The 24,868-nt window shown below is 41.1% G+C and overlaps 1 protein-coding gene across 13 annotated transcripts in view; it reads left to right on the top strand.

The window, feature by feature from the left end:
• The window catches only part of MCF2L2 (MCF.2 cell line derived transforming sequence-like 2), a 159,789-nt gene that overhangs the window by 119,841 nt on the left and 15,080 nt on the right, over window positions 1-24,868 (top strand). For 8 of the 13 annotated variants that reach the window (XM_080604565.1, XM_080604564.1, XM_080604559.1 and 5 more), the window contains exons 18-27: window positions 579-648; window positions 4,705-4,797; window positions 5,286-5,378; window positions 8,962-9,087; window positions 13,157-13,378; window positions 14,038-14,130; window positions 14,520-14,598; window positions 15,701-15,773; window positions 18,882-18,991; window positions 23,106-23,201. In XM_080604565.1, the coding sequence (XP_080460691.1) occupies window positions 579-648; window positions 4,705-4,797; window positions 5,286-5,378; window positions 8,962-9,087; window positions 13,157-13,378; window positions 14,038-14,130; window positions 14,520-14,598; window positions 15,701-15,773; window positions 18,882-18,991; window positions 23,106-23,201 (1,055 nt within the window). The remainder of the gene's footprint in view (window positions 1-578; window positions 649-4,704; window positions 4,798-5,285; window positions 5,379-8,961; window positions 9,088-13,156; window positions 13,379-14,037; window positions 14,131-14,519; window positions 14,599-15,700; window positions 15,774-18,881; window positions 18,992-23,105; window positions 23,202-24,868) is intronic. The other 5 variants (XM_080604562.1, XM_080604561.1, XM_080604570.1 and 2 more) reach the window with 1 other exon arrangement.

The following is a 24,868-nucleotide window of genomic DNA, read 5'->3' as shown; positions in this document are numbered from 1 at the left end:
TTAATTATTATACCAGAGTAACTTACACATAGTAGAAAAAATATTTTCCAATTTACACATTGTTTTGAAAGAATGTCTTCTATTTTGATAATGTCATTCCCCTTCTGTTGCAAGCCTGGTCTTTCTTTTCCTAAAGGCTTAAGTGCATTGACTGCCAGTGACTGCATCGGTCTTTGGACTTCAGCCCATATTTTCATTGCTTGCTGATTAAACAACTGCATCTCACAGAGCTTTTTTGTCTTTTCTAGCTGCTCTGAAATATGCTTATAACCAAATGGGAAGCGGGTGTTTGGGCTACATATTGGAAATAAATCCCAACAGCCAGAGGAACCAGATGTATGAGTTGCTTGTGAGCAGATGAAGCCATGATAATATTGGTGATTTGGGCAATCAGCTGTGAACCATATCCCATTTTCTAAAATATATGTAATATATTTATTTGCATGTCAGAATTGTTACCTTTCCCATTGAATCTTTTTACTACAAAAGCATAGACTTTAATCTGGATTTATATGGAAGCTAGTATGCAGTGTGAATAGGATGTTCCATTATTGTTTGCTTTCCTTTCTTCTTTGCAGGATTTTCCTTAAGGAGATAGAAAATTGCATTGAAAATCCTGAGCTTCTTGCCCGCTGCTTTTTAAAAAGGGTGAGTAAATCCTTTTGCGAGAATATCTATGGTCTTATCCTACAATGCGTACAGACTTACTCCTATCCTTTCACTCTGATTGCTTGTGCAGATGAGGGAAATTCATATAAGCAGGTATTCACAAATTCATCCACAGTTAATGGGTGTGTATTTTGAAATCTGAACCTTTATCTGGTTTATTGACAGGAAGAGATCTATTACCATTATTTTACCAATGTATTGTAAATCCTGGTTAAAAAAGAGAAATGATCCAAGTGTTTGACCTGCCTGGATATACAGCAGGCACCACCGTACAGTAAATAAGCAGAGAACAGTTAACAGCAGATTGCTCTCAGACTGCAGATGTCTCTGTCTTCTCTCTTTTCTCTGCACCATTCAGGAAACTTACTCCCCTGCAACTGGTTCAGTAGAGTCTACCACCTTCCTTGTGTGGTGAAACTCCACCAGCTCCATAAGCCTGAGGTTGATTCCTTTACTTGTTCGCATAATTCAACAACCAAGTGGGATTCTCGCCACTTGTATGAAGTGCTGAGGGTTAGCTGTTTGTTTAGAGTGAGCTCAGTTTATGAAAAGGCCCAAAGCCTCAGTTTATCATTCAAGTGGTGGCTTTAGTCAGATGCATGTGCCTTTGCTTCCAGTGCCTGAGTAGTGCAGCAACCTCCTCTCCGAGCTCCTAGTCATGCCCCCATTAGCATGACTGTTTCCTGTGACATAACAAAAGGTGCTTGTTTGTCTAGCACTCATTCAGAGGCCCTACTAATAAGAAAAACCTGTTTTGGTGGGTTGCTACAGCTTTCTTATACTCTGACAAAGCAGCCGCTAGAATAAGACCCTGTGTTTCACATGGGAAAGGAAAGAGGAATGAGAAATGGGAAAATCTGTTCTTTTTCTCTGTAGTCAGTGTACCTTGTGCTTCCACTGCACAGTACATCTAGCATTTGCTACTTTTCCAGTGTACATGTTGATTATTTTTTTTTAAAACTTTTAAAGAAAGTTCAAATTCCATGTTTAAATTTTTCACCTTATGTCTTTCTCTGTCAAAGCAGCTGCTGAGCCCGGTTCTCCTCACTCTTCTACCAATATAAAATCAGCAGCACTAAAGCTGTGCTTCAGGTGTCAGGTGAAAGAAAATCAGTCCCTCTGTCATATCTGCTTATCAGCTTCCATTGGCTAGTCAAACCCCAAACGTTTTGAATAAGAAGTTAAATTTTGTGTTTGCTTTTTCCCTGTTTCAAATCTCGCGCTGAGAAGGCAGAAGCCTATCTCCTCAAAGGTCTGTGCTCACACAGAAGCACCTTTGATTCAAGGGCTTTCCCTCCTGTTCTGTTTTTAGAAGAAGCCACATAAAATCCAGAAAGTTGTTGTTTCTGTTGGACTGCCTTTAGGAGGCACAAACAAAAGCCTGGTTGTGTGTTTGTGTTCCCCACAGTTTGGCAGTTTTTTGCGTCTTCCCACTGAGCAGAGGCTTCTGCCTTGCCCTGTGAGTTATGGCTGCGCTTGCTGTGCCATGGGGGTAACTGAAACAGCTGCTCTTCAAAGCGATGTCTGGTTCTGGGAGGAAATTCACATTGTTGCAGATTCACTTCTGTTTCTCCTTCTTTGTCCTGGTGTAACCTTCCTGCCACCACAGCATGGTGGGCCTGTAATTAGAAACAGACTGGTACTTTTTGAAGAATAGTATCCCGTCTGATCACGCTGGACCTTTCCAGCCCTGAATCTAGAGCTGCTTGAAAGCATTCCAAGAGCTGCAGTGGGACACCCTGGTGCCTGGCTGAGTCCCTCCATCCCCTACATATCATTCCCTTCCTATGTCCCCACCCATTCTCCCACCTCCACCAGTGCCACCTGGTCAGCTGTCACCGTAAATACAAACCCATCTTCTCAGGCGATGGCAAGAGCAGTGCATGGAGTTTCAACGTATTTCTCCTCTCTGACTTCTCTCCTGGAACACAGCAGCAAAATCGGGTGCAAGATCAAACAGAAATACCCCTCTTGTCCTCCCTCACACTTTGCCTGACCTTGTTAGGGCATGACCATCAAGTGAACCAAACCGCAAGTAAACCTGCTCAACTTTACCCCTATGGTATCTTGGTATAAATACCATCACTGAGGTACTTGACCTTGCTTAAAGCTCTGTGTGGCACAGATGCTCAAAGATGGGGTGTGTGCTGAAATGCCTCGCGGGATGGATCTTCTAGCACTTTATCAGCAATGAGAGGAACACTCTAGATTGGTCTGCCAAACCTGGGGCTGGGAAGAAGGAAAGCTCACTAAACCAAAGCAACAATGCTTGGGAAGAATCGAAAGGTGTGTCAGACTGCTTACAAATATATGCCAGGTGAGGTGCCTGGCAGGAGTGACTCACCGTGGATTACCAGTTACTTATTCATATTGCAACCAAAGAAAAAGAGAATAATTTGACAGGAATTGTGAAAGTACTGTAGCACCTGACCAGAAACCTTGGTGTTGGATTCAAAGAGCTAAATTCTGATCTCAAGGAAAATATATTCATAAAGCAGCCAGCAAAGATAAGTGGAACTGTGCATAATATGCCATAGAAATACACTGTGAGTGAAAGCTTACAAAGATCCCAGGATGCAAGTCACCATGGAAAGGAAAGTCATAACAAGATGAGCACGGTGTGAAAGTACCAATGGGAAGTCAGAACCTCTGAATATTGAAACAGAGATGTGTGAAACATTTAACACTAGGATTTGAGAAACTAAATAATTCATTATGTCTTGGAATTTTAGAGTCTGAGCCTAATAATGTTATCAGTAATGTTCTCTTCCTTACACACACACTATTACAAAAATTAAAAACTGGATCTAAAGATGTAGGTATCAGCCTGAGCTGGTGTCACTGATGCATGCAGCAGTAGATTGTGTTGGCCCAGGGCAGTTCCACTAGGGCAGGTTACTGGTGAGTTGTTGGTCATTTTACCTTTTCTTTATGTCAAACAGGTACTTGTCTTTTGCCTCTGCTCTTGACTGTCACTGTTTCTGGTCTTGCCCTGTCCAATTAGGTTTCTATGGGCCAGGAACAAATAGTAATGCTTGATTACCCTTTTTAATTATTTTAATTTTGTGGGCTTTACCCCCTGCTAACTTCCCTCCAAGGCAACATGTACAAACAATTCTATTTAGGTGAAGAAAACTCTTCACTTCTTTTGAAACAGCACCATTAGTATTCTGTTAAGTTGCAATGGAGCTTTTTGATTGCATAATCCTTGACACAGTGAGATGTTCATGGCACAGTTCTGCTTTTACATCTGATTCATCAGGGTGACGCCAATACTGGGCTATAGAAGAAAATACCAACAATACTGCTTTCTTCTAGTAACTATCAAAAAGAAAATGTTTTCGCTGTAGCAAGAGTAGGTAGGCACTGTCCAGTGGGCTGAAAGCACAGAGGAGAGAGCCAGGAATTCCTGGGCTTTATTTTTGTCACCACTTCATTAACAGAGGTCATGTCCACTAGGTGCAGGCAGAGATAAGAAGCTCCAAGCTGGTCAGACACAGCCAGCCCTGCTCCATGGTGGTGTAGCTGCAGGGCTTCTGAGCTGGTTGGGGTCGTGGTTAGCAAGCTAACAATCTGGCAGAGGAACATCTGTCTGTCTGGATCCATCCATATAACCTAGGGAGCTTGAAATCTCTCTGGGCTTTCATAGCGATTGCCTTTGTTTTCACTGAAGTCAATGAAATATCGCTGTGGACTTCAGTGGGAGCACCTGGAGTGTAGTCAAAGGTAAATACAGGTCAAGTGAGTCTACCACGTCTAATTTGGATAGGACAGTTTAAGCAGTTCTCCCTGCCTAGCCTAGAACAGCAAGACGAACTTGCCACTTACCATTCTGTGCCAGTAGCATTAAAAAAGAATTGCATTTCTAATTGTGCGATATTTTGTTTTCAAATAATCAATTACCCTCTCAGGAATACAACAGTTTTGCAATTAGGCTATGTGTCTTTCAGTCTGCAGTCTTCTTGCTTTGTGCAAATCTCAGATGCTTTGTGGATCCTTTCTTCTTACCTTACTTAAGCTCTCCTTTTCTTGCAGAAAGAGGACCTCCAAATATATGAAAAATACTGTCAGAACAAGCCAAGGTCTGAAGCTCTCTGGAGACAATGTGGAGACAGCATCTTTTTCCAGGTGGAATTGCATTTCAGACTAGCAGTGGGAGACCATCATATGTGTTTTCCTTCTTCCTTTTCTTTAGAAAACTTAGAGAAAAATAGAGATTTTTCTGCATGGTCCTTATCCTGATGGCAGGTGCTCAGTATGTGTCAGTGTGCTCTCTGCAGGAGGTTAGACAGAATAGTTCCTGGACAGGAGCCTAGTTCTTCAGGTTATAGCCACACCAAAGAATTGCTGGCTTCTTTGCAAATCCCAGGTGATTGCAATCTCATGAGCAAGGCATGCCAGATTTTGACACCAACCTGAGCTTTTGATTAGCTCTCATTTAGATACGTTTTCACCGTGGCAAAAGTAACCTGGAAACTCCTATGCAGACGGAACAAATTTCTCTCTCAATTAATTCACAGACATACTCATTTTAGATTACCAAATGATAGTGATCTTGGTGTCTTGCCTGTATTTCAAGGAGCAGTGATATTTTTCTTCCCTGTTATCTCTTACAGGAATGTCAACGTAAATTGGATCATAAGCTTTCACTAGATGCTTATCTTTTAAAGCCAGTCCAGAGAATCACCAAGTACCAATTGCTATTAAAGGTAAATTCTCCACGAAGAGTGCAAAGGATTCCATTGCATAACTTGTTTTACTTAAATAATTGCATATCAGCATTATTGTCTGAAGGACTACCTGGAAATAAATCCTCTCTCACTTCTTCAACAAATACTTTGTAATGCTAAGTTGTAAAATGGTAACAGAGTCAAAGAAAGGACCTCCCTTTAAGGATAAGTACTTTTATTAGTTTACTGGGAAAACAAAATAGCATATGTTATATAGCAAGTATTTTATTATTTTAATTTAAACAAATTGAAAATGGTTTTATTGGGTCAGTGTGGTTTTACAGTTTGGAAACAGGAACTGATGCTCCAAATCCTGTCTCTGACATCCAACCCCATTTAACAGAACTCTTCCAGCTCTCTGAACCTGCTGTTTACCCATAGTTGTGACTCAGATCTTTCAGAAGGATCCAATCCTTTTTGGTGCCTACATTTTGAGGACCCAAATAGGAATAAGTTGTCTGTAAATTTTCCACAGGATGTATATAGAAACCTCTGTTTTCATTTGGTTGGAACTGTGAGTGGTCCATGCTTGAAATTCTGTCCTGAATGGAGCAACAGGAAATAGATACTCTCAGGCCAATTAAACTTTTTGAAGATGGAGGCTTAAATTCCTGTCTTAATCTCCTCAGTTCTTAACCATAGCCAATGTTTGCTTATTTTCCTTATGGGAAGGCAGTGAAGATGAATTGCATGCTGTTCTGAAGCATCTGGACTTAATGCAGTGCTCTGTACCGTCATGAAATCTAGTGTGAAATTTGCAGTGAAGATTTTAGGCTCTAATCTTATTTGCTAATAGCTATCATGGCACTGGTCAAATTATGCCAGTTTAAGCCATGTGAGGATCTGGCTGGTTATTCACTTGTGCAGTATTTCTGTGACCTGTTACTGATTTTATGCAAAACTCTAGAATCCAGAAATTGATGGAGGTTATTAAGAAGGGTACTGACACCAGTACATTTGTATCAGCTTAATCCAGAAATAAGTTTAGCTCAATTTTTTGAAACTATTTTTGAAAACTTTTTGAAAACATTTTTGAAGCTTTCTCACAGAAGGGAGAAAGGAGAAAATGTCAAGGTGTTCAGAAGAGCAAGAGTAAACCAGATTCTACTTTTAATTTGGAATATGACTGTAAATAAACATAAGATTAAATCAAGGAGTAAAATTCTCAGTCAAAACGGGTTACAGCCATTGGAGTTGAAGCTGGTCAGACCAGTTTTGTACATAGGAACAACGCTTTGGCAAGGACATTTCGTTTGTCAGGGATTATGAGATCTGTGAAGATGGTGCACTAAGTCCCTGGCAGCAGGAGCTTTTAGGAGTGTAGGAAAATGGGAGTGTGAAAAATTGGCAACAAAGAAGTGCCTCAACTGTGTGCCTTGGTGTGCAAGGGGCAGACTAGTTTTAAATTCTGATTGCAACCCTCTGGTTTCAATCAGTTCAGCTAATATTAAAACCTGTAGCCCCACTATAAGGATGGATACTATAGGGATCCATACTGGTCCTAGAAATTGTGCAACAGGTACCATAAGAGGCTTTTAGCCTCCAAACCCCACTTGCCCAGGTATTTGGGGACAGACTCCTGATGTTCTGGGTTTGCAAAAACTACTTTTTTTGCAGTCCTGTCTCACAGGAGAACAAGTGCCTCAGTTTTTGGAATAAACAATTTCCAAACTCAAATATGGCTGAAAATGATGTACCTGAATGAGAATCATGTAAATGGCCATGTAAGGCTATTTACACCATGAAGATGATGAGGGAAAAATTACCGGAGTCTTGATGCATTGCTGGGTATATTTCTGGGGTGTGCTTTCTATTGGCATTATGGTCAGTGTAGGGAAAGAAAACTAAACTTACTGTGTAGTTCTTAGTCAGGTCCTATTGTTGCAACACTTCATTTCTTGTTTTTTTCACCTTTTTCATTTCTGAACTAAAACTTGCATCCAACCAAGCACTTTTTCCATACCACTGATAGATGTATAGGATGTATAGGGCATGGACAAGTCAATAGTGATGACTAATTAAAAAAAAAAGTCTAACAGCTAAGAAGTTTATTCTTTCCGCTGAATAGTGGATACAGATTCCAAGCATCAAAATCGTAGGTCACAGTAGGTGCCAGTAATCAGTTATGCTACTACTTTTGGTTACAGTCATCTTACTTTCTCTGTTCAGTGGTGGGAATCCTGATTGGCTTTGGTTTCAGATTCTGTGGTATAATCGTGGTATCTTCCAGGTTCTTTGAGATTCGTGACTTCTCAAGACTGTACCAACCACATGTGGATTTGTATCTGTTAACCCTTTTTCCCCAGATACTTTTTTTCCCAGTCTGATTCTAATTTCAGGTTGATACTTGTTGGCAAGTACTTCATCCTACACAATAAAGTAAAACAGCAAACAAACAAAACACAAATTTGTGCATCTGAATAAGGTTCAAGCTCGTCAGTAGGCAGCGGATGTGTCTTTCAGGATTTGCATAAATTATATTCATTGGTTCCAGGAAGAGAACTAGGTTCTGAGCTATGACTAGAATGCTTCAAGAAAAAAACACATGAAATAAGAAAAGTCATCCTCGTAAGGAGCTCTGCTGGGCTAAGTAAATAGTTGGCCCTAAATACTTGGAACTCTAAATAGGATCTCTATGTGAAGTGATTACAGAAACTGAGCCCTCAAAAGGTATTATTTGTTAATTTCCTTGCTTTGGGCACATGTAGCTTAACTCGTCCAGTTTTGTTTCTTGTCCAAGGGGATGGAAGATAGAATGACTTCCCTCATTTCAAGCAGAATATAATATTTAATATATTTTTTTCTATATGTGAGCATTGTTCTGTGATATGACTGTCCCTTAAAGAAGGTTGTCACATGTGCAAATGTAGATCTGTAATTCGTAGTGAAGAGGTAAAGAATAAGAAGTGGGGAGGATTTATGGTAATCTTTCTTACTTCCTCCCCCAAAAAATTAACGTCTGAAAAAGATATTTCATAAATTAAAACTTCACATAATTTAGGGAAGAGAGATTTGTGAGATGATTTGACCATAGTTTAAGCATCTATACAGGAACTGACTTCTTCCCATTCAAAATTTCTTTATCTAGCAATTTAGCAAGACAAGAGCTTGCTAAGACCTAATGACTGGAACCTCAAGTCTGACAAATTCAGACTAGAAATTAATTTATATTCTTAGTAGTGGGGATACGCAGCTCCTGGAGCAAATTACAAAGGGAAACAGTGAATTCTGTAACACCAGAAATCATTATATTAAGTTTGAGTCTCTTTTATAGGAGGTATGGAGTAAAAAAACAGGATGTAATTCTGTGATGTGCAAAAGATCATTGTAAACATATCAAAATGGTCCTATCTCATCTTTAATGAACCCATAAAACTTGAAAATGCGAAAAAGCTCAAAGTGTCCATCCTCAATGACAATTCTGGTAAATGTCCTGTTTTATTTTATCCTACATGTCTGCTAATCTTTTTATGCGGCATGAACTTCAGGGAGGATTGCGTTATGGTGGCTTCAGGTATAAGAACTTCTCAAGTAGTTTTTTCATCTTTTTTTTTTTAATCAGGAAATGCTAAAGTGTAGCAAGAATTCAGAGGGTACTGCTGAACTGGAAGAGGCCCTGGCCACAGTACTTGATATCATCAAGTCAGTAAATGACTCCATGCACCAGATAGCTATCACAGGATATGAGGTATTATTTATTGTTGTTCTTACTGTTGTCTTGATCCATACAATGTTCATGTCATCACTAATCGTGCTGTGCCCATGGCTGGTACACTTTGTAGGAGCCTGTGTCACATTCTTGAAGGATGCCTCTCAGTGGCATGTTGTAGTGACCAGAAAGACATGTTAACTTATCTGTCACGTGGGGATGGATGATGAATGTGGGGAGGAAGCAGGACAAATGCAATCCATATGAGTAATCACACACAAAACTCATTTGTAGGTGACAGGCAGCAAGCATGACTGACGTAACTTAAGAAATTTGCTAGAACTGTCTGTGACCCCAGTGCAACTCAAGCATTTCCAAATCTTTTGCTCTTAGGAAGGAAAATTTGGCTTCCATTTAAAGTGGGTAATAGAATCCACCCCAGTGACTGGCAAATTCATTATCTGAAATGTAAAATAACAGTCACAGTACAAATAAAAGGCCATGAATGTATATATCTCTCTACTGAAGCTCCACTGAAGTCGTATGACTTGCAACATCCAGTACTGCCTTCAGAAAATGAACCCTTGAGTGAGAAGTGGAAGTGATTGACGTGTAAAAGAGAAACATGTCTGGTGAAATGAGGCCTGAGGGTGATGTGATTGCCCATTTTGAAATAGCTGCAGGGTGAAAATGTCAAGGAAAAAACGTACAGAACAGCCTGGTTCAAAGAACTATTATATCAGAGTAACGGGGTTTAGTCTGAGCACCAGAAAAACAGCATTCTGTGCAGAATGTGACTGCCAGAAAAAGTGTTGGGGTCTGTACTGACTGTGTCTGGGTGGCAAGACTTATTTTGTGTTTTGCAGGATGGAGTGGCTTCAGGAATTTTAATTTCTATATTTTTCCCTTTTGTTCAAGTGCATCTGCATCTGGTAGCTGAGTAAATAATGCCCATTAGGTCAGCATTATTTTATAAATGAATTTAAATGCATGCTTAGATATTCATCATAGATCCACTGCTGTACACAGTTGGAGGTGCTCCTGTGGGTTGTGCATTATATTTAAAATGAAGATATGAGTTCTTATCCTGCAGTATCTGTATTGAGTTGAATGTGAAGCGGTGGCCACCTCGTTATATTAGTAAACACATAGACTAGCTGTAGTTCCTGTGGATTAGAGAAACACCACAGGTCCTAAGCACAGTTTAGGTCTCCCAAACCTGAGAAACTTAAGTAAAGAGTATACTTTACTCCAGTATTCTACACAGCTACGAGCTGCACCAAGTTGATTGTGCATGGTTGCATGGATTACAAGTTGATCCATGGAGTCTTGTACTATATGTCTTTGCATTGAGAGCTGGGCTTAGATTAATAATATAGCATGAAGTTTCCTTCTCAGTTTAAATTAGCAGTATCTTGTTGATACATTTTCCATCTGATTTTCAGGTTTTTTCCACGTAGGAGAAGCCAACTATATTCATATTTGTTGGCTGGACAGATATAGTTTGTTAGTTTTTTAATTTCTCCAACAAACAAGGTCAAATCCAGCACCTGACTATTTCTGCCATTGAAAATTCTTTCCAAGAATTCTTAAAGAATTATTTACAAATAGTCCCTTTTCCACTTCTACTTTTGAATTTGTCAGACTTGCATGAAATGCCAGGCAGTAGCTCCAATAGTAGTAGACATTTACCTCTGCTTTATTGTCTGGACTGAAAGATGTGAAAAGGTACAACATGGTTGGATGTGTAGCCCAATGCTGACAGCATTCCTGAGATGGTTTGTTACATGATTATTAAATGGGGGTGAAAGTGTAAAAGTAGATTAATCCAATACTTTCTTCTACCCATTACCCCAGTCCTTGGTGCTCAGGTCTGATGCCAAATCAACACCTCCCATTGCTCATAAAGCCACACCTCACCTTGTGGAGTCTACAATGCCCACACAGGCATGGTAGAAATACTTGCCTAAAACACCTTTCAGAGATGGATATTATGCCAGTGGAAAAGCAGGTTTTGTGGCAGCTGATGAATGCTCCTAATTGCATAGGCAATTCTGTTTCTTGGAGCTGTGCACATACAGTCTTGAGGAGCTGAACTCTTATGTAAGAAATTGTCAATATGGAAGGTTTGGGCTTTTTTTTTTTTTTTTTTTTCAAAGCCACTAGAATTGTAAAGTAAAGCTTGGAGAGCAGAACTTTCAGAGATGTTTCCTACTATCATCCTAATAAATCTTCGTGTATTCAAAACGTTAATTTGTATTCAATTTGGCCTGGGTAGTTTGTCCATTAGGTATGCAGCACTTGAGCCATTCATACGTATCTCTTATCTTCCATAAGCATGAAATGCAGTGTATTGTTCTGACAGGAAATAATTATATCTGAGATAATGATGAAATCGTTCACCTTAAATAAACTTTCTTTAGGACAAAATATCTCTGTCCACTAGCACAAGTTACCGGGAATGGTGTCTTCCTCTCTGTATTTCTGCCCACACTGAAGACAAGAGACCAGGCTTTGTAGGCTAATATTCAAAGTCTTTTGTAGAATTGCTGCAAACTGCCATCCCCATTCATCCTTTTTCTCTCTGCAGTTGTGGCCTCCCACTTCAGTTGCTATAATCCCAAACCTAGACCCAAGACTGAAAAGGCATACCTATCACAAAAGTTGAACTGAGCTTCTGGATCTCAGTGCCGTATTAAACAGTGGCTGGAGTGACAGGAGGCTCTCACCACTGTAAAAAAAAAAAATATGTATTTTTGATTTAGCTTTGCATTTCATCAGTATGCTTTCCACAGGCTTGTGGTTTACACCAGCATGCACATGTAGATGCAAACATACACAGTCCTGTATGCAGAAATAAGAAAACCCAACTCTCTATATTAGAAATGGCAGATGGTTATAGAAATGACTGAGTCTTTTGGAGAGTCTAATAGTATCCTGATATGAAGTGGAAAAGTACCTCAACGAACCCTCATTTTGCAGTTGGATCTAGGTTAGAAGGAGGAGAGCGTGAGAGAGACCAATTTGCACTCTGTGCTTTAAGAAATCATTCCCACTCAGAGACAACATCTTTACCATATAATCAACAGAACATAACAATGCTGAAAATATGTCCTTTAATAATGAACCAAGCTTATTCCCTAAACTACTTATACAAAGCACTCCCAGAAAAACTTGCCATTAGTATAATTATACTCATCATTAGTTCTAAAGCCCATTACTATGTAGATGCTGCCATGTCCTCTATCCACATATTACTATGCTCTTTAGTACAGAACTGAGCTATACTTGTTTGTGCTGCTTGCATCTGAGCCAAACATCATTTACATCCATTGAAGTATTTCCCCGTAAGTGGTCCTGTCCTCAGAAAAGGGCTTTAACTCAGAAAGCCCTGGTTCCTGCTTGTACTTTCACTCTCTCTCAGATACTTTTAGGGCTCTTTGGTGCATATACTCGCTCTTTGCCCAAGGCTGTACAGCATTGCATAGCTTTCAGATGGTGAGCTAAGAAACAATTGACAAAGCTTTTAAATGCTGTTTTGCAACGGGAGGGAATTACACACCTACATACCTCTGAGCACCAATCTGTGTCTCCAGACATCTAAGTGTCTTTCCAGTTCTTGTCCAGGGATGCATACATAAGAAGCTCATAGCAGAGAAGAAACCGAACCTGGATCTTTCAGAGCCAAGGCATTTGCTTGGATATCTGGACTGCACTGGTCTTTCATACTGCTTTGGGATCAGGAGTCTTGAAACCCAATTCTTGTCAGAAAAAGACACTTCTGTGGTCAGCAGAGGACAACCAGTGTGTCAGATCCAAAGAGGTCCTGAAACAAACCTTAGACACTAACTGTGAATGGAGAGACAAACTGGGAATTATGGACATAGAAAACAGTGGGTTAATGGTGATAGGAAGAAACCACACAGGTTTAGCCAGCAGATATGAGCATATGGGCTTGCAGATGTAACACATCTGCTCTCCAGTACAAGGAATGCCTAGGCACATGCCTCTGCCTGGAAACTTAACCAGCACTAGAGGAAAGGACTGTGCCTGAGATTACCCTAGTTTGAACATATAATGTAGGTTCTCTCTTTTCCTTGCCTGCTAGGGGGATGTTAGTGAGCTTGGTAAGCTGTTGATGCAAGGTTCTTTCAACGTGTGGACTGACCACAAGAAGGGTCACAACAAGGTGAAGGACTTGGCTAGATTCAAACCGATGCAGAGACACCTCTTCCTCTACACCAAGATGCTGCTTTTCTGCAAGAAACGAGAGGAGAACACAGATGGTCATGAGAAGACAGCTTCATACAGCTTTAAAAATTCATTAAAGGTAATAAATGTGATAATGGGAAAGGGGGGAAAAATAAATCTGGCTCTCACAATACAGGGAGGTTTCCACATGGAGAGCTGGAGAAGGTAGCCATATCTGGAGCTATCTCGCAACCCCGAGTAAATGGAAGCTCCTGGTTTAGTTTCAGTTTGGAGACAGACCCAGCCATATGTCCTGCAACTTCAGATGTGATTCTTGGTTTTGTAACTCACTACAAACTGGCACCTAGTGTCCCTTAGAGAGGAGCAGGGCTGAATGGACTCAGATCTGTGATTTTTCTGCCTATAGGCACTATAATCACTGACAGCAAATTGAAAACCTCAAACTAAAAATTTCTATAGGTGGACAAGAGTCAGGATAATGTTGAAAACCAACCTGCAGTATGAAGCAAACAAAGCAAAGAAGATAAACCCATGGTCAGATATTAGCCGGTGTTACTTTTGAGCATTTTTAAAATTATTTTATTTTGCCTGTGACAATCAAGAAGATGAGTGATAAGGCAGATGTTGAGAAATACATGTTCTGAATTTTTGTTTTTAATGACTCCCTAAGGTGCAGAAATGAATGCAGCCTTTTAAAAATGTATCTTAGAGGAGATTGAATTTAAAGACTGTTGACATTTTCCAGAGTCCAGCTTCTTTTTTTCTATTTTAAAACAGATGAGCACTGTGGGCATTACAGAAAATGTAAAAGGAGATAACAAGAAGTTTGAGATCTGGTATAATGGCAGGGAAGAAGTCTATATCATTCAGGTAACAACAATCCTTTATTTCTAAGGATTATGTTTTCTTTTGATATAATTACTTCTAAGGAAGTTTTCAATGTTGTGACTTTCATTGTCCTGTACAGTCATTCTGTTGGCACTAAAATTACCAATATGTCATTGTGGAAATTGTTACAACTTTGGGCCAAAAAGAAAGCAAAGTAATGGAAAATTACTTGGGGGGTTGGACAGAAAGGCAAGGACTGGACCTTAGATTCATGGTAGCCATTCCATCTCAAAGAGTGGCCTTTGCTTTCTTTTGATCTAAAAAAGATTCATTCCTAGGTGAAACCAAGATCAAATGTAGGTCAGGGCATCCAAGGAACTGACATCACACTTTAACTAGATCTGCTTTGCCTTTTCCTTTTGTATTCTCAGGCATCTTCTGTTGAGCTGAAAAACACTTGGATTTCAGAGATTCGCAAAGTCCTGACAGGACAACTGGAGGCATGCAGAGGTAGGACACAGTGTGATCCGATGATGTTGCCTTCCTTCTGTAGCTGTGTGTGACATCGTGGAGCTGGGATGAGTCCTAGTGTTGTTCAGTACTACCAGTGAAATGAGCAAGAACAGATCTTCTCTGCAAGGATGAGTTGGGTGATTGCAGCAATGCTGGGATTTAAATCCTCGTGTATGAATAGTTATTCCACTCACAATTAGTCTGAGGAACATGATTTCTGTCTGTTCTCCCTCTCAAGTGCAACCTTAGAAACATCCATTTACATCAGCATGTGAGGAGATGGGGTCCTGTTCTTCACTCTGTGCCTTCTCAAGACTGACACAAAAGATCTCCTTCCACACAAATGAATGCACACAGCAACTGTTCCCATTCTTTGCTTTACTTTGCGTTTGATTTTTTTTTCTGTATGTGGGAAGTATGAGGGCGGTGATTGTTTTAAATATGACTATCAGTAGTCCTCTCCTCTCCTCTCCTCTCCTCTCCTCTCCTCTCCTCTCCTCTCCTCTCCTCTCCTCTCCTCTCCTCTCCTCTCCTCTCCTCTCCTCTCCTCTCCTCTCCTCTCCTCTCCTCTCCTCTCCTCTCCTCTCCTCTCCTCTCCTCTCCTCTCCTCTCCTCTCCTCTCCTCTCCTCTCCTCTCCTCTCCTCTCCTCTCCTCTCCTCTCCTCTCCTCTCCTCTCCTCTCCTCTCCTCTCCTCTCCTCTCCTCTCCTCTCCTCTCCTCTCCTCTCCTCTCCTCTCCTCTCCTCTCCTCTCCTCTCCTCTCCTCTCCTCTCCTCTCCTCTCCTCTCCTCTCCTCTCCTCTCCTCTCCTCTCCTCTCCTCTCCTCTCCTCTCCTCTCCTCTCCTCTCCTCTCCTCTCCCCTCCCCTCCCCTCCCCTCCCCTCCCCTCCCCTCCCCTCCCCTCCCCTCCCCTCCCCTCCCCTCCCCTCCCCTCCCCTCCCCCCTCCCCTCCCCTCCCCTCCCCTCCCCTCCCCTCCCCTCCCCTCCCCTCCCCTCCCCTCCCCTCCCCTCCCCTCTTTTTTCTTTCTTTTACACAAGTAAGGAAGCAACTTACACAATTTGGAGAAATTCCTTTTTACTTTTTTTTTTTTTTTTTAACAGAAGCAAGTCAATTACACCAAAGAATCACTGAGAGTGTATACCATGCGCCAATGAATTCCTCCAATATAAGCAGGTAACTACAGCTATCATGGCATATCAGGAAGATGTCTTTTATGTGCCTTTGTGCCTTTGCAGGACGTAAATTCTTAGTGTTCTGTTTAGCTTCCTGAGTACAAACTTACTAAATTGTCTTCGTATTCTTCAAAGGCATGTAAAGGCAAATAAAGGTTTTGCTCATGGGGAAACTCAAAATTGCAATGCAGAATTCATTTCAAAGATCATCATTTGATTTTGCAAAAGAACCATATGCTCCCAATTAACTTGAAGTTTAGATATTGGAACATTTTCAGGATGTTAAATGGAGCTGTCAGCAAATCTTTGTAATGACCCAATTGCTGGGCAAGTTTAATATGTGAATTGGCATGGCATAACCGCTGTAAATGTTTCCTTGTGATTGCTTTAGCAGGACAAACTAAACCAAGAGATCCCAGGTAACACAGCCAGTCTTTGAGAGCTCTGCAATTCAATGAAAGAAATTTTAAACAGATGCAGTTCTGTTAATTCTGCATTATATTCTCTCTAGGCTTGGTTGTATTTCAGAGATGCTTTGTTTGAAGTTTAAGCTGAAAAGGTTTACGGTGAAAATCTTTCAGCAAAACCACCCTTGAGATAGAAGGAAAAAATTGTTCCAGTAATCACAAGATTTCAAATCAATCCAGATGTATATCCCTCTCACAAAGCTATTAAAGTGAGAATTTTCAAAGTAGAAATTATAGACAAAATATGACAGCACGAAATTAATTAACTCCAGGAAGAAAAGCCACGTGATTAGATATTTATCCTAGAGTGGATTAAACCAGAGAAAAAATGAAATGCTTGTCCTCACTCCACCAACCACCCCAGAGAAAGAGAGGTTAGATGCTTCTGCTCCAAATGCTCCAAATTGTTTTAAAGGACAGGAAAAATATGGTAAGTCTTCATGAGAGAGCAAAACACAAAGTACCATTATATGCCTTACTGACTGGCATAAGCTGAAGTCACCTTGGTCTTCTGTAATGTGTCGCGGAGAGGAGCAAGGGCAGAGGAACTGCAGCACAAGATGCCTCTGCAGTGGCTGATGAGAAACTGGTTCCAGAATTCTTCAGACTGTGGAGCCCCTTCTGCAGCCTGTTTTGGGAAGCTGGGTGGAGGCAAGGAGAGGAAGGAAGAAGTTAGGCTTTGTGACAGCCACCTGCCTGTGCATAGTCTGTGTTTGTGACTGGCATGACTAAGCAGCGCCAGTTGTGAAAGGTGCTATTATTTAGCCAGTGGAGGATAGTATTAGCCAAACAGCAGCCAGCATCATCAGTGCTCTGCCAGAAGTTGGAGGCTAATTAATTAGTGAGATGTTATCTAAACATTGGAACACCCTCTCCCGGGTTGCCCTTGTGTAAAAGGCTATTGCTTGTTGGGAATTGTCAAACCTGTACTGTCACACTGGGAAAATCTGTTTGAAGGAAATTCCAACCCCGTCCCCAAGCCACATCCATTCACTGACAGAGTCCCCTTTCTTTGTTTACATGCCATTGCGACACTTGGGGATGCAATTCCATGAGCTAAGCCAGGGCTGGGCTGACTCAGGATTGGAGCTGGGGTTTCTGCAAAATAAACACTTAGAGCTGGAGCCTTTGATCCAGGTGGTTATCACATGTCCCTAAGTCCTGTTCAATCTGTTTAAAACCTCTCTTCGTAAATTCTTCCCCAAAGTTTCACTGTTTAATCCTGAAATGAGATGTCCAGATAGATACCACAGGTATCTATTGCTGCTGTATCCCTCTGAAGGGATGGTTGCTGCGTTTCAGTGGCAATGAAATGATCCCTTCTTATTGTTTTCTAATCTATTAAACATAAACAGTTTAAATAGAATATTTTTCTAACTGTTTAACTCTCTTGGAAATGACTGATTAAGTCACACATCCATGTAAAAATATCCTGTGCACACAGATAGACACTAGGAATTTTGCTGCAGATACTGTTTCAAAGAAGCTGGTGTGTTTTCTTGGTGTCTTTCTCACAGCTGTAAATCTTTAACTCTGTCAGCTGCATGTTTCATAGATATCTCAGCCTAGATGAGAGGGAACAGAGAAAAAAGAATAAGGAAATGTGAGTGTGCTTTGGATTTGTTCCCATATTTATTTTGAGCCCCATTTTGTATCTGACATCAGGCTGCAAAATCATATTTTGATTTAGTACAGGAGGTAACAGAGACCTCCATTAATGTTCCATCAGAAACAGGTCAGAGGTTCAAATACAAAGCAGTCCCACGCTGTACTTATGTACGCTTGTACTTATAAAAGGTATTCATGGATCTCCAAATGTTTTGAAGATTTTAATGTTAACTTGGACTTTCCTTTACAGCAAGGCAGACCCCATGTATGTTAAGAAGAAAAGTTCATATGTTAACTGTAAACAGCAAAGTAATTGCTGATACATGTTAGTAATGAGCATTTTGGGACAGAGTATTTCAAATGTGTAGAAATAATGACATGGGTGGGACATCCAGTCTGCCAAAGATAACAGTCAAACACACAAACTAAACCACCAGGCATTTGCAAAAAAAAAAAAAGGAGGATAAGAACCTTGCAGCTCTAATGCCCTACAAACCTGGGGCAGGGTGCTCATTCCTGTTACAGATGGCAAAGTACCTGGGCAGATCTTGCAAGACGGATCCCCTGGTCTGTGGTTCAGTTGTATATAGGTATATCCCACTTGGATTCATGTTTTCAAAGAGCAGAAGAAGTTGGGAGATCCTGGAGCCAATGGAAACCGTATGTTTGTCTACACGTGCTATGACCTCTACATGACTATCCAATACGCATTTCTCTCCTGGGGTCAAATACACTCATGCTTCAAAGAACCAAGAACTGGGGTCCTCTTTTCTAACCCAGTTTCTCACCTCTTCCTTCCAAATCTGTTGGACTTGCAAAAGGTGGAAGGAGGCAAGGGCTAGAATGACTTCTTCACCATACATGCCTACACAGATGCAGATTTTTATAGAACACAGTTTTAAAACCTGCTTTTTACTCTTTAAATTAAAGTTTCAACATCTGATGGTAACAAAGAATGCTTAGTGCTGATATCTGAGTGCTCCATTAGGTATTAAGCAGGAATGTAACTGTTTTTGTATTTCTTTTGTCCAAAGGTATAGCAGGAAGTCATCAAACATATATGAAAACAAATCCGAGACATCAAATGTGGAAGCATCTAACAATAAAAACAGGAATTCCAGTCCCAGTGCCAGACAAAAGAGAGGTAGGAGTTCTGAGACAGAGCTTTTTGCTTGCAAAGGGTAATATTTTTATTTTTGCAAACTCATTTCGAGAGTTTGATGAGGATACTCAGAATGTGTGTTGCTTAAGTCCAGCATCAAAAATCAGGGCTACAAATCTGAGTGAAACTTCATGAATACCAAAAAGTGTTACCAAGTCAGGATTTTTTAAGTCTGAGTTTTGATGCATTACAGTGCTCTTTATGCATTTTTTTTTTTTTAAGTATGATTTTGGAGGTATAGTATGTGCATTTTAAGCCTCTATATCCTGGATAAGTTGGTTTCTAACCATATTTAATTTTAAGGTTGTCTGTGAACTTTCCTAACAAATTTCCTTACTTTATGTCAGAGATTTTCTTGCCTCCTCTGTGTATAGGTTCCCTAATAGTGTATAGTAAGTAAATGCACATGCAGTCACTGAAAGTCCCTCTGTTATTTGAGGGTGTAAATACAATAGATATATTCTACACAATGCAGGTTTAAATGAGCATCCAAAAGAAGCTGGATCTCATCTGGCAGTAGCAGGAACACCACTTTCTTTTTTAGGTACTATTTTGAAATGGTGGAGAAAAGCTTTTTTTTTTTTTAATTATTATTATTTTTTTAAAGTATAAAACAGAAAATTGCAAGATTTTAAAAGAAGAGATGAATATCTAAATTAGGCCAAAAGTAACAACAAAGACCTTTATTAATAGAGATGGTCAAAAAATATTGAATAGTTTTTCTTTGAAGAGTAGGCTATGCACCAAGAGATTTTCTTCACAGTAAGCTTTCATTATCAGGAGAAAGTTATGGATTCTTCATGAAAAAATGCAATTTCATTAATTAAAAACCCAATTCAGTAAAAATTTCTTTTTTTAAAAAATGTGAAATATTTTAAAATGAAAAAAAAGAGTGGAAAAGCGATCTTTCATTTTAAACTCATCAACCCTACCTTTTAAAGTTTTCCAGGAAAATTATTGGTGTTTTTTAACTGGTCCAACTTGCACATGAGCGTGGGAGCTGGGATCACCCTATATGCTGATTTTCATTCTGTCTTCTGTTTTCCCATGAGCAGTTCCTTAGGGCTCTCACTGTAATTTCTTTCTTCCTCACTGCTAGCTCAGCTGAGAGCCACCTCATGCTCTGGTATGTGGCTGCTCCTGCAGGGCTGAGCAGTGAGTCACTTCTCTCTGTGGGATTCAGGGTGTGTGCGTGCATTCTGCCCTGCAAAACACACTGTAGAGAGAGCCAATGGAAGACCTATCTGGCTTTAGATGTCTCACCTTAATTTGAAGCTTTAATATGTGTCCCTGTGAGGCACCAGCGCCTCTAGCTGGGACTCTGCAGGGGCTGAATTCAGTCATTTTAAAGATGTACAGTTAGGTCCTACCCATAAAGGTGCGTAGGAATCGTTCTGTGACTCTGGGGCTGTGCTGGTCTGCAGTACACATGCTGCATGGAGTCTAGTGCTCTGCTAAAATTGTCTCTTTTGTGCCACCTACTGACTGGATCACTCCCGATATCTATGTAGTTAATGTGAACACAATTTTCAAATATTGTTTTCTTTCAGAAGTACGGAGTGTGTGTGTGAGTGTGTGTGAGCTGCTATTGGCAAGGTGTATCAGCTTCATCACTGTTATGGATAAGTGCATGTGATTATGTGTTGTCCACATGTAAAACAGTAATTTGTGTGGACCTGATCGGTAAATTCAATGATGTGAAACTATATGGGAGTCAAGTCCTGCAAGAACCTTGAGATCAGCCAGTCCAAGCACCCTGCTCAAAGCAGGGTCAGCTGGAGCAAGTTGCTCTGGGCTGAATATGTCCAAGGGTGGAGGTTCCACAACCTTCCAAGGCACACAGTCCCAGTATTTAACCTTGATAGTAGAAAAGTATTTTCATATTTTTAAATTGAATTTCCTGTATTTTTTTCCCCCTGTATTATTACAGTTGGTGCTGCTTGCCTCTCGTTCTGTCACTGAGCTCCATTGAGAAACATCTGGCTCTGTCTTCTGTACTCACTCTCACCAGGGATTTATATACATTCATAAGCCCCACCTCAGCCTTTACTTCTCCAGGCTGAACAATCCCATCTCTCTCTCTCCTCACGTCTGCTACTTCAGTCCCTTAGTCATATTCATTGCCCTTCACTGTTTTCACTCAAGTTTATTGATATCTCTCCTGTACTGGGGAGCTCAGCACCAGACTCATGGGGCTCACCTGTGCTGAGCTGGGGGAAGCATCACCTCCTTGGACCTGCTGGCAGGGTTCATCCTAATGCAGCCCAGAATGCTCTTGGCTGCCTTTGCCACAAGTGCACATTGTTGGCTCCTGTTCAGCTTGTTGCCCAGCTAGACCTAGTCCTTATTATGTTTGGAGGTGTTTTTCAGGATGATTTGGTATATCTGCAGACTGAAGGAAAAGGTTTGAAATAACTCAGGTGGAGGCATGTCACTAGAAGCCAGTCTCTAATGACTGACTGGTGCTGAAAGCTGTGAGGACTTGTGAAATCCTGAGAGAGGATTCGCTAAGTGAAGTGATATAATCCACAGTTGAACAACTGGCATACCACCCTCCCGCCCCCAACCCTGCCCTTTCCTCATGATGCTGTGATGATCAAGTACTATGGATTTTCTTGTTCTACACAAACGGGAAGAAAATGTATTTTATATAACTTTTTCTGGTTTATTTATGAGGTAATCCAGAGTGGTCCAAACTTCAGCCTGCAGGGCATTGTACCAGGCCCACAGTATCTTTACAGGTATTGCCTAGCAGTGGGAGCAGTCATGGCAGGGAATGGATCTGAGGCCAAGAGAGGCAGTCCAAAAGCTGAATGCTTCCCAGTGTGCCTGCGTGGAGCCCAACAGCTGAAGCTGTCGATTGGTAGCACTTCCTCACCAGATGCATCTGACATGCAGATGACCACACTGACATAAAAAAAAAAAAGAAAAAAAAAAAAAGAGTGCTGTTAAAATCTGTTCATCTCACACCCACCTATGTGTGCAGGCACCTTGGATCCTGGATTATCTTGGCTGCAGATCAGGACGTGATAGGATGCACTTTCTTTTGGAAACACAGCTCCTCTGTCTGTTGCTTGTCTGTCAGTTTGGATTCACTGTCTCTTTGTGTTCCCTTTGTATTTCTGGTCTTCATTTGTGCCTCTAATGATTTTAACTTGACAGTGTATGAAATGAGGAGGAGGAAGCTAGTGGTCAATCGCAAGGCAGAGAACCAGGCAGCCAACACATGGCTTTTCTCCTGCTTTTTGGCCATAAACCCTCTCTGTGTTACTGGCCCATACAAAGAAAGAGACAGATACATGATTTGTCAGGAATGCACAGATCAGGGGATTTGATCTAGGCCCACGTCTTTCCTACAATGTGAGTAACTGTGTATCTTTGAAACCCAGAGTCCCAGGACCTAGATATGTCTGTGACTCCTCTCTGTAACTGTGAGTGTCAGGCAGCATGGCTGGCTTATTCACGCAGGAGCCTGGCATGTAAGCTTTGATGGCATGGCCCTCCTTACATCCCGGCTAATCGCCGACTGAGAGCATTACTATATGCCAGCTTTGGAGGCTGTTAGAAAGACTTCAGCAGGTAAGGCTGAGCATAGCAGCCACAGGGCTAATCCTGGCAGACTCTGCAGTGCTGGTACTGGCTAGCAGAAGTGTGATTGCTCACAATGCTGTCTGTGCATGTCCTGTGCTGCAAGGCTTCTCTTATTTCTCCTTACAGCCTTGCTGTTCCAACCAGAGTGACATGTTTTCCTAGTCAAAGGCACTAGATCCTTTTCTATGAGCTTGCTGCTAAACTGTATTTTCCTTTGATGAGAGCTACATCCCATCACCTGTTTTTCTTTTTTGTCTGTTTGTTGCTCTCCATTGAAACTCAGTGAGCCTAACTCAGCCTGGGGGCTCTGTTTAGCTCAGCTGATTTAACCACCCTGACCTCATATCACCTTTCTAATTGATTAGCTCTTGCTCAGGCTTGAACTGAATCAAAAAAAAAAATTCTCTATTTTCAGTTGTCATCCAGTGCTAACCTTTCCTTTCCCATAAGCTGAACCGCTGACCCTTCCTTCCTTATTTCTCTTCCCTCTCCCTCTCTCTCCTAGTTGATGCTTCCACCAGCCTTAACCTTGAGCGCACAGCGCTTGCTAGAAAGCGATTCACATTGCAAGGTCTTTCCAACCGCAGAGCTCCACCCAAAGGTAAAATCACCACATGCAGCATTTGGTCTCTGGCCATCTGTCTCCTGCACTCCCACAATGTTCTCTCCATCACATAGTGCCATCCATCACTATTTCCTAGAGTGCTGCTGCATCCCACCCAAATGCGCCTGTCTGATATGCACTTATGACTCCTCCAAGACCCTGTTACCAGAAATGGCTCTCATGGCAGTGTTGGCAAGGCAAGCTTTGAGTTGAGTGGTTGGATCTTTTCATAGTGCACAGTGAGAGTAAGGTTTGTTTCCATTTTTTTTTCAAGGGCCAAAGTGTGAAGATCTTTTTTAAAACAAGAACCTAACTTCTTTCAGCAGTTTACTGGCTTGTAAGGAAGAGTATTATCTTTGTGTTGTGCTGCTCTAGATTTTCATTAATGTTAAATCGTTCATTGGTTGGTGTCCTTTGGTTTAACAATTACTGCTCAGCCATAATCTAGTGGTAAGACTGGGGAACTGGGATTCAGAAGATCCGGAGTTTGCTGCCATTTCTACTGAATTATGTTGTATGGCACTGTAAAATGATGTGTTGTGAGTCTTTTTGCATACATGTTTAGAATACACTTAATATCCATGAGTAGAGAGCATTGCATATTCCTGACTGTACTAGGAAGATATTTTAGAGGAAAGAAAGAGGTGTGAATAGAAATGAAATTGAATGACTATACTCACAATCACTCTGAAAATATAAGGTAATTACTCTTTTAATTTTTATTATATATCTTTTCTCCTGCTCTGAAAAATATTTCCTATGTGAGACAAAGGCTAGTATGCACTGATGGAGAGGGTCAGCATCACAGGAGGAAGAAGTAAGACAGAAGAATAAAAAGAGAAATATAGAGGAGTTGTAGTAAAACATTACAAAAAGAGAATATGGCAAGAGCCAGGGCAGCTGTAAGATTCTGTCTAGGAGGTGAAGGCTGCGATTGGTAGTAAGATTCAGGATCGGTAGTAAGATTCAAGATTCAACCAATTCAACGTTTTGAAAACAAAGCAAAAAAAGTGAGTGGTTTTCAGATCCTCTGACTTGGGGAAATCAATCACAAAATGCAGATCTGCTAAGTGCAGGATAACACTGTAACTCAGGGGAGTTCAGATCTGCAGTTTTGGTTTGGGTTTCCTTCTCCTTTTTACCTGAATTTGTGTCGTCATGTGAGATGTCTTATGTTTTGTCCAGTATTTCCATGTTCCAGACAGCAAGGCACACTTCAGAAGAGTTCATACCCCTAAGGTGTAGGCACTGTCGGCTCAAAGACTTGCTGGCTCTGTTTACTTGAGGTTCCTGTGACAAACCTCCCCTACGCAATGCCCCATGTTTGCTGATTTCCCTTTGGTGTGCTGTTCAGTTATTAATCTGGTCCTTGCCTAGAGGAAAACACTTGGCAAATGGCCTCAATGTTTTGCAAAGTGTGGTCATTTCTGTAGGCAATGTTGTGACAAAAACTATGCCAGCACTGACTGGCTGCCAGCATAACTGGCTGTTAGGCAGATTGGAGGCAGTGAGAAGGTAACAGGGAAGTTACTGCAGTAACCTTGTCTTGCTTTTGACCCTTTTGTGTAAAAATCCATTACTGGCCTTGGCAGAAGATGGCATACTGAGCTGAGCTTACTGTGGTTTGGACCCATTGTGTCTGTTCATGGCCAGAACACATAAAA

This window comes from Anser brachyrhynchus (genome assembly GCF_964034855.1).
Source record: "Anser brachyrhynchus genome assembly, chromosome: 9".
NCBI classification, from domain to species: domain Eukaryota; kingdom Metazoa; phylum Chordata; class Aves; order Anseriformes; family Anatidae; genus Anser; species Anser brachyrhynchus.
Note: the sequence above shows the minus strand (reverse complement) of the source record. Positions and strands in the feature narration are given on the sequence as shown.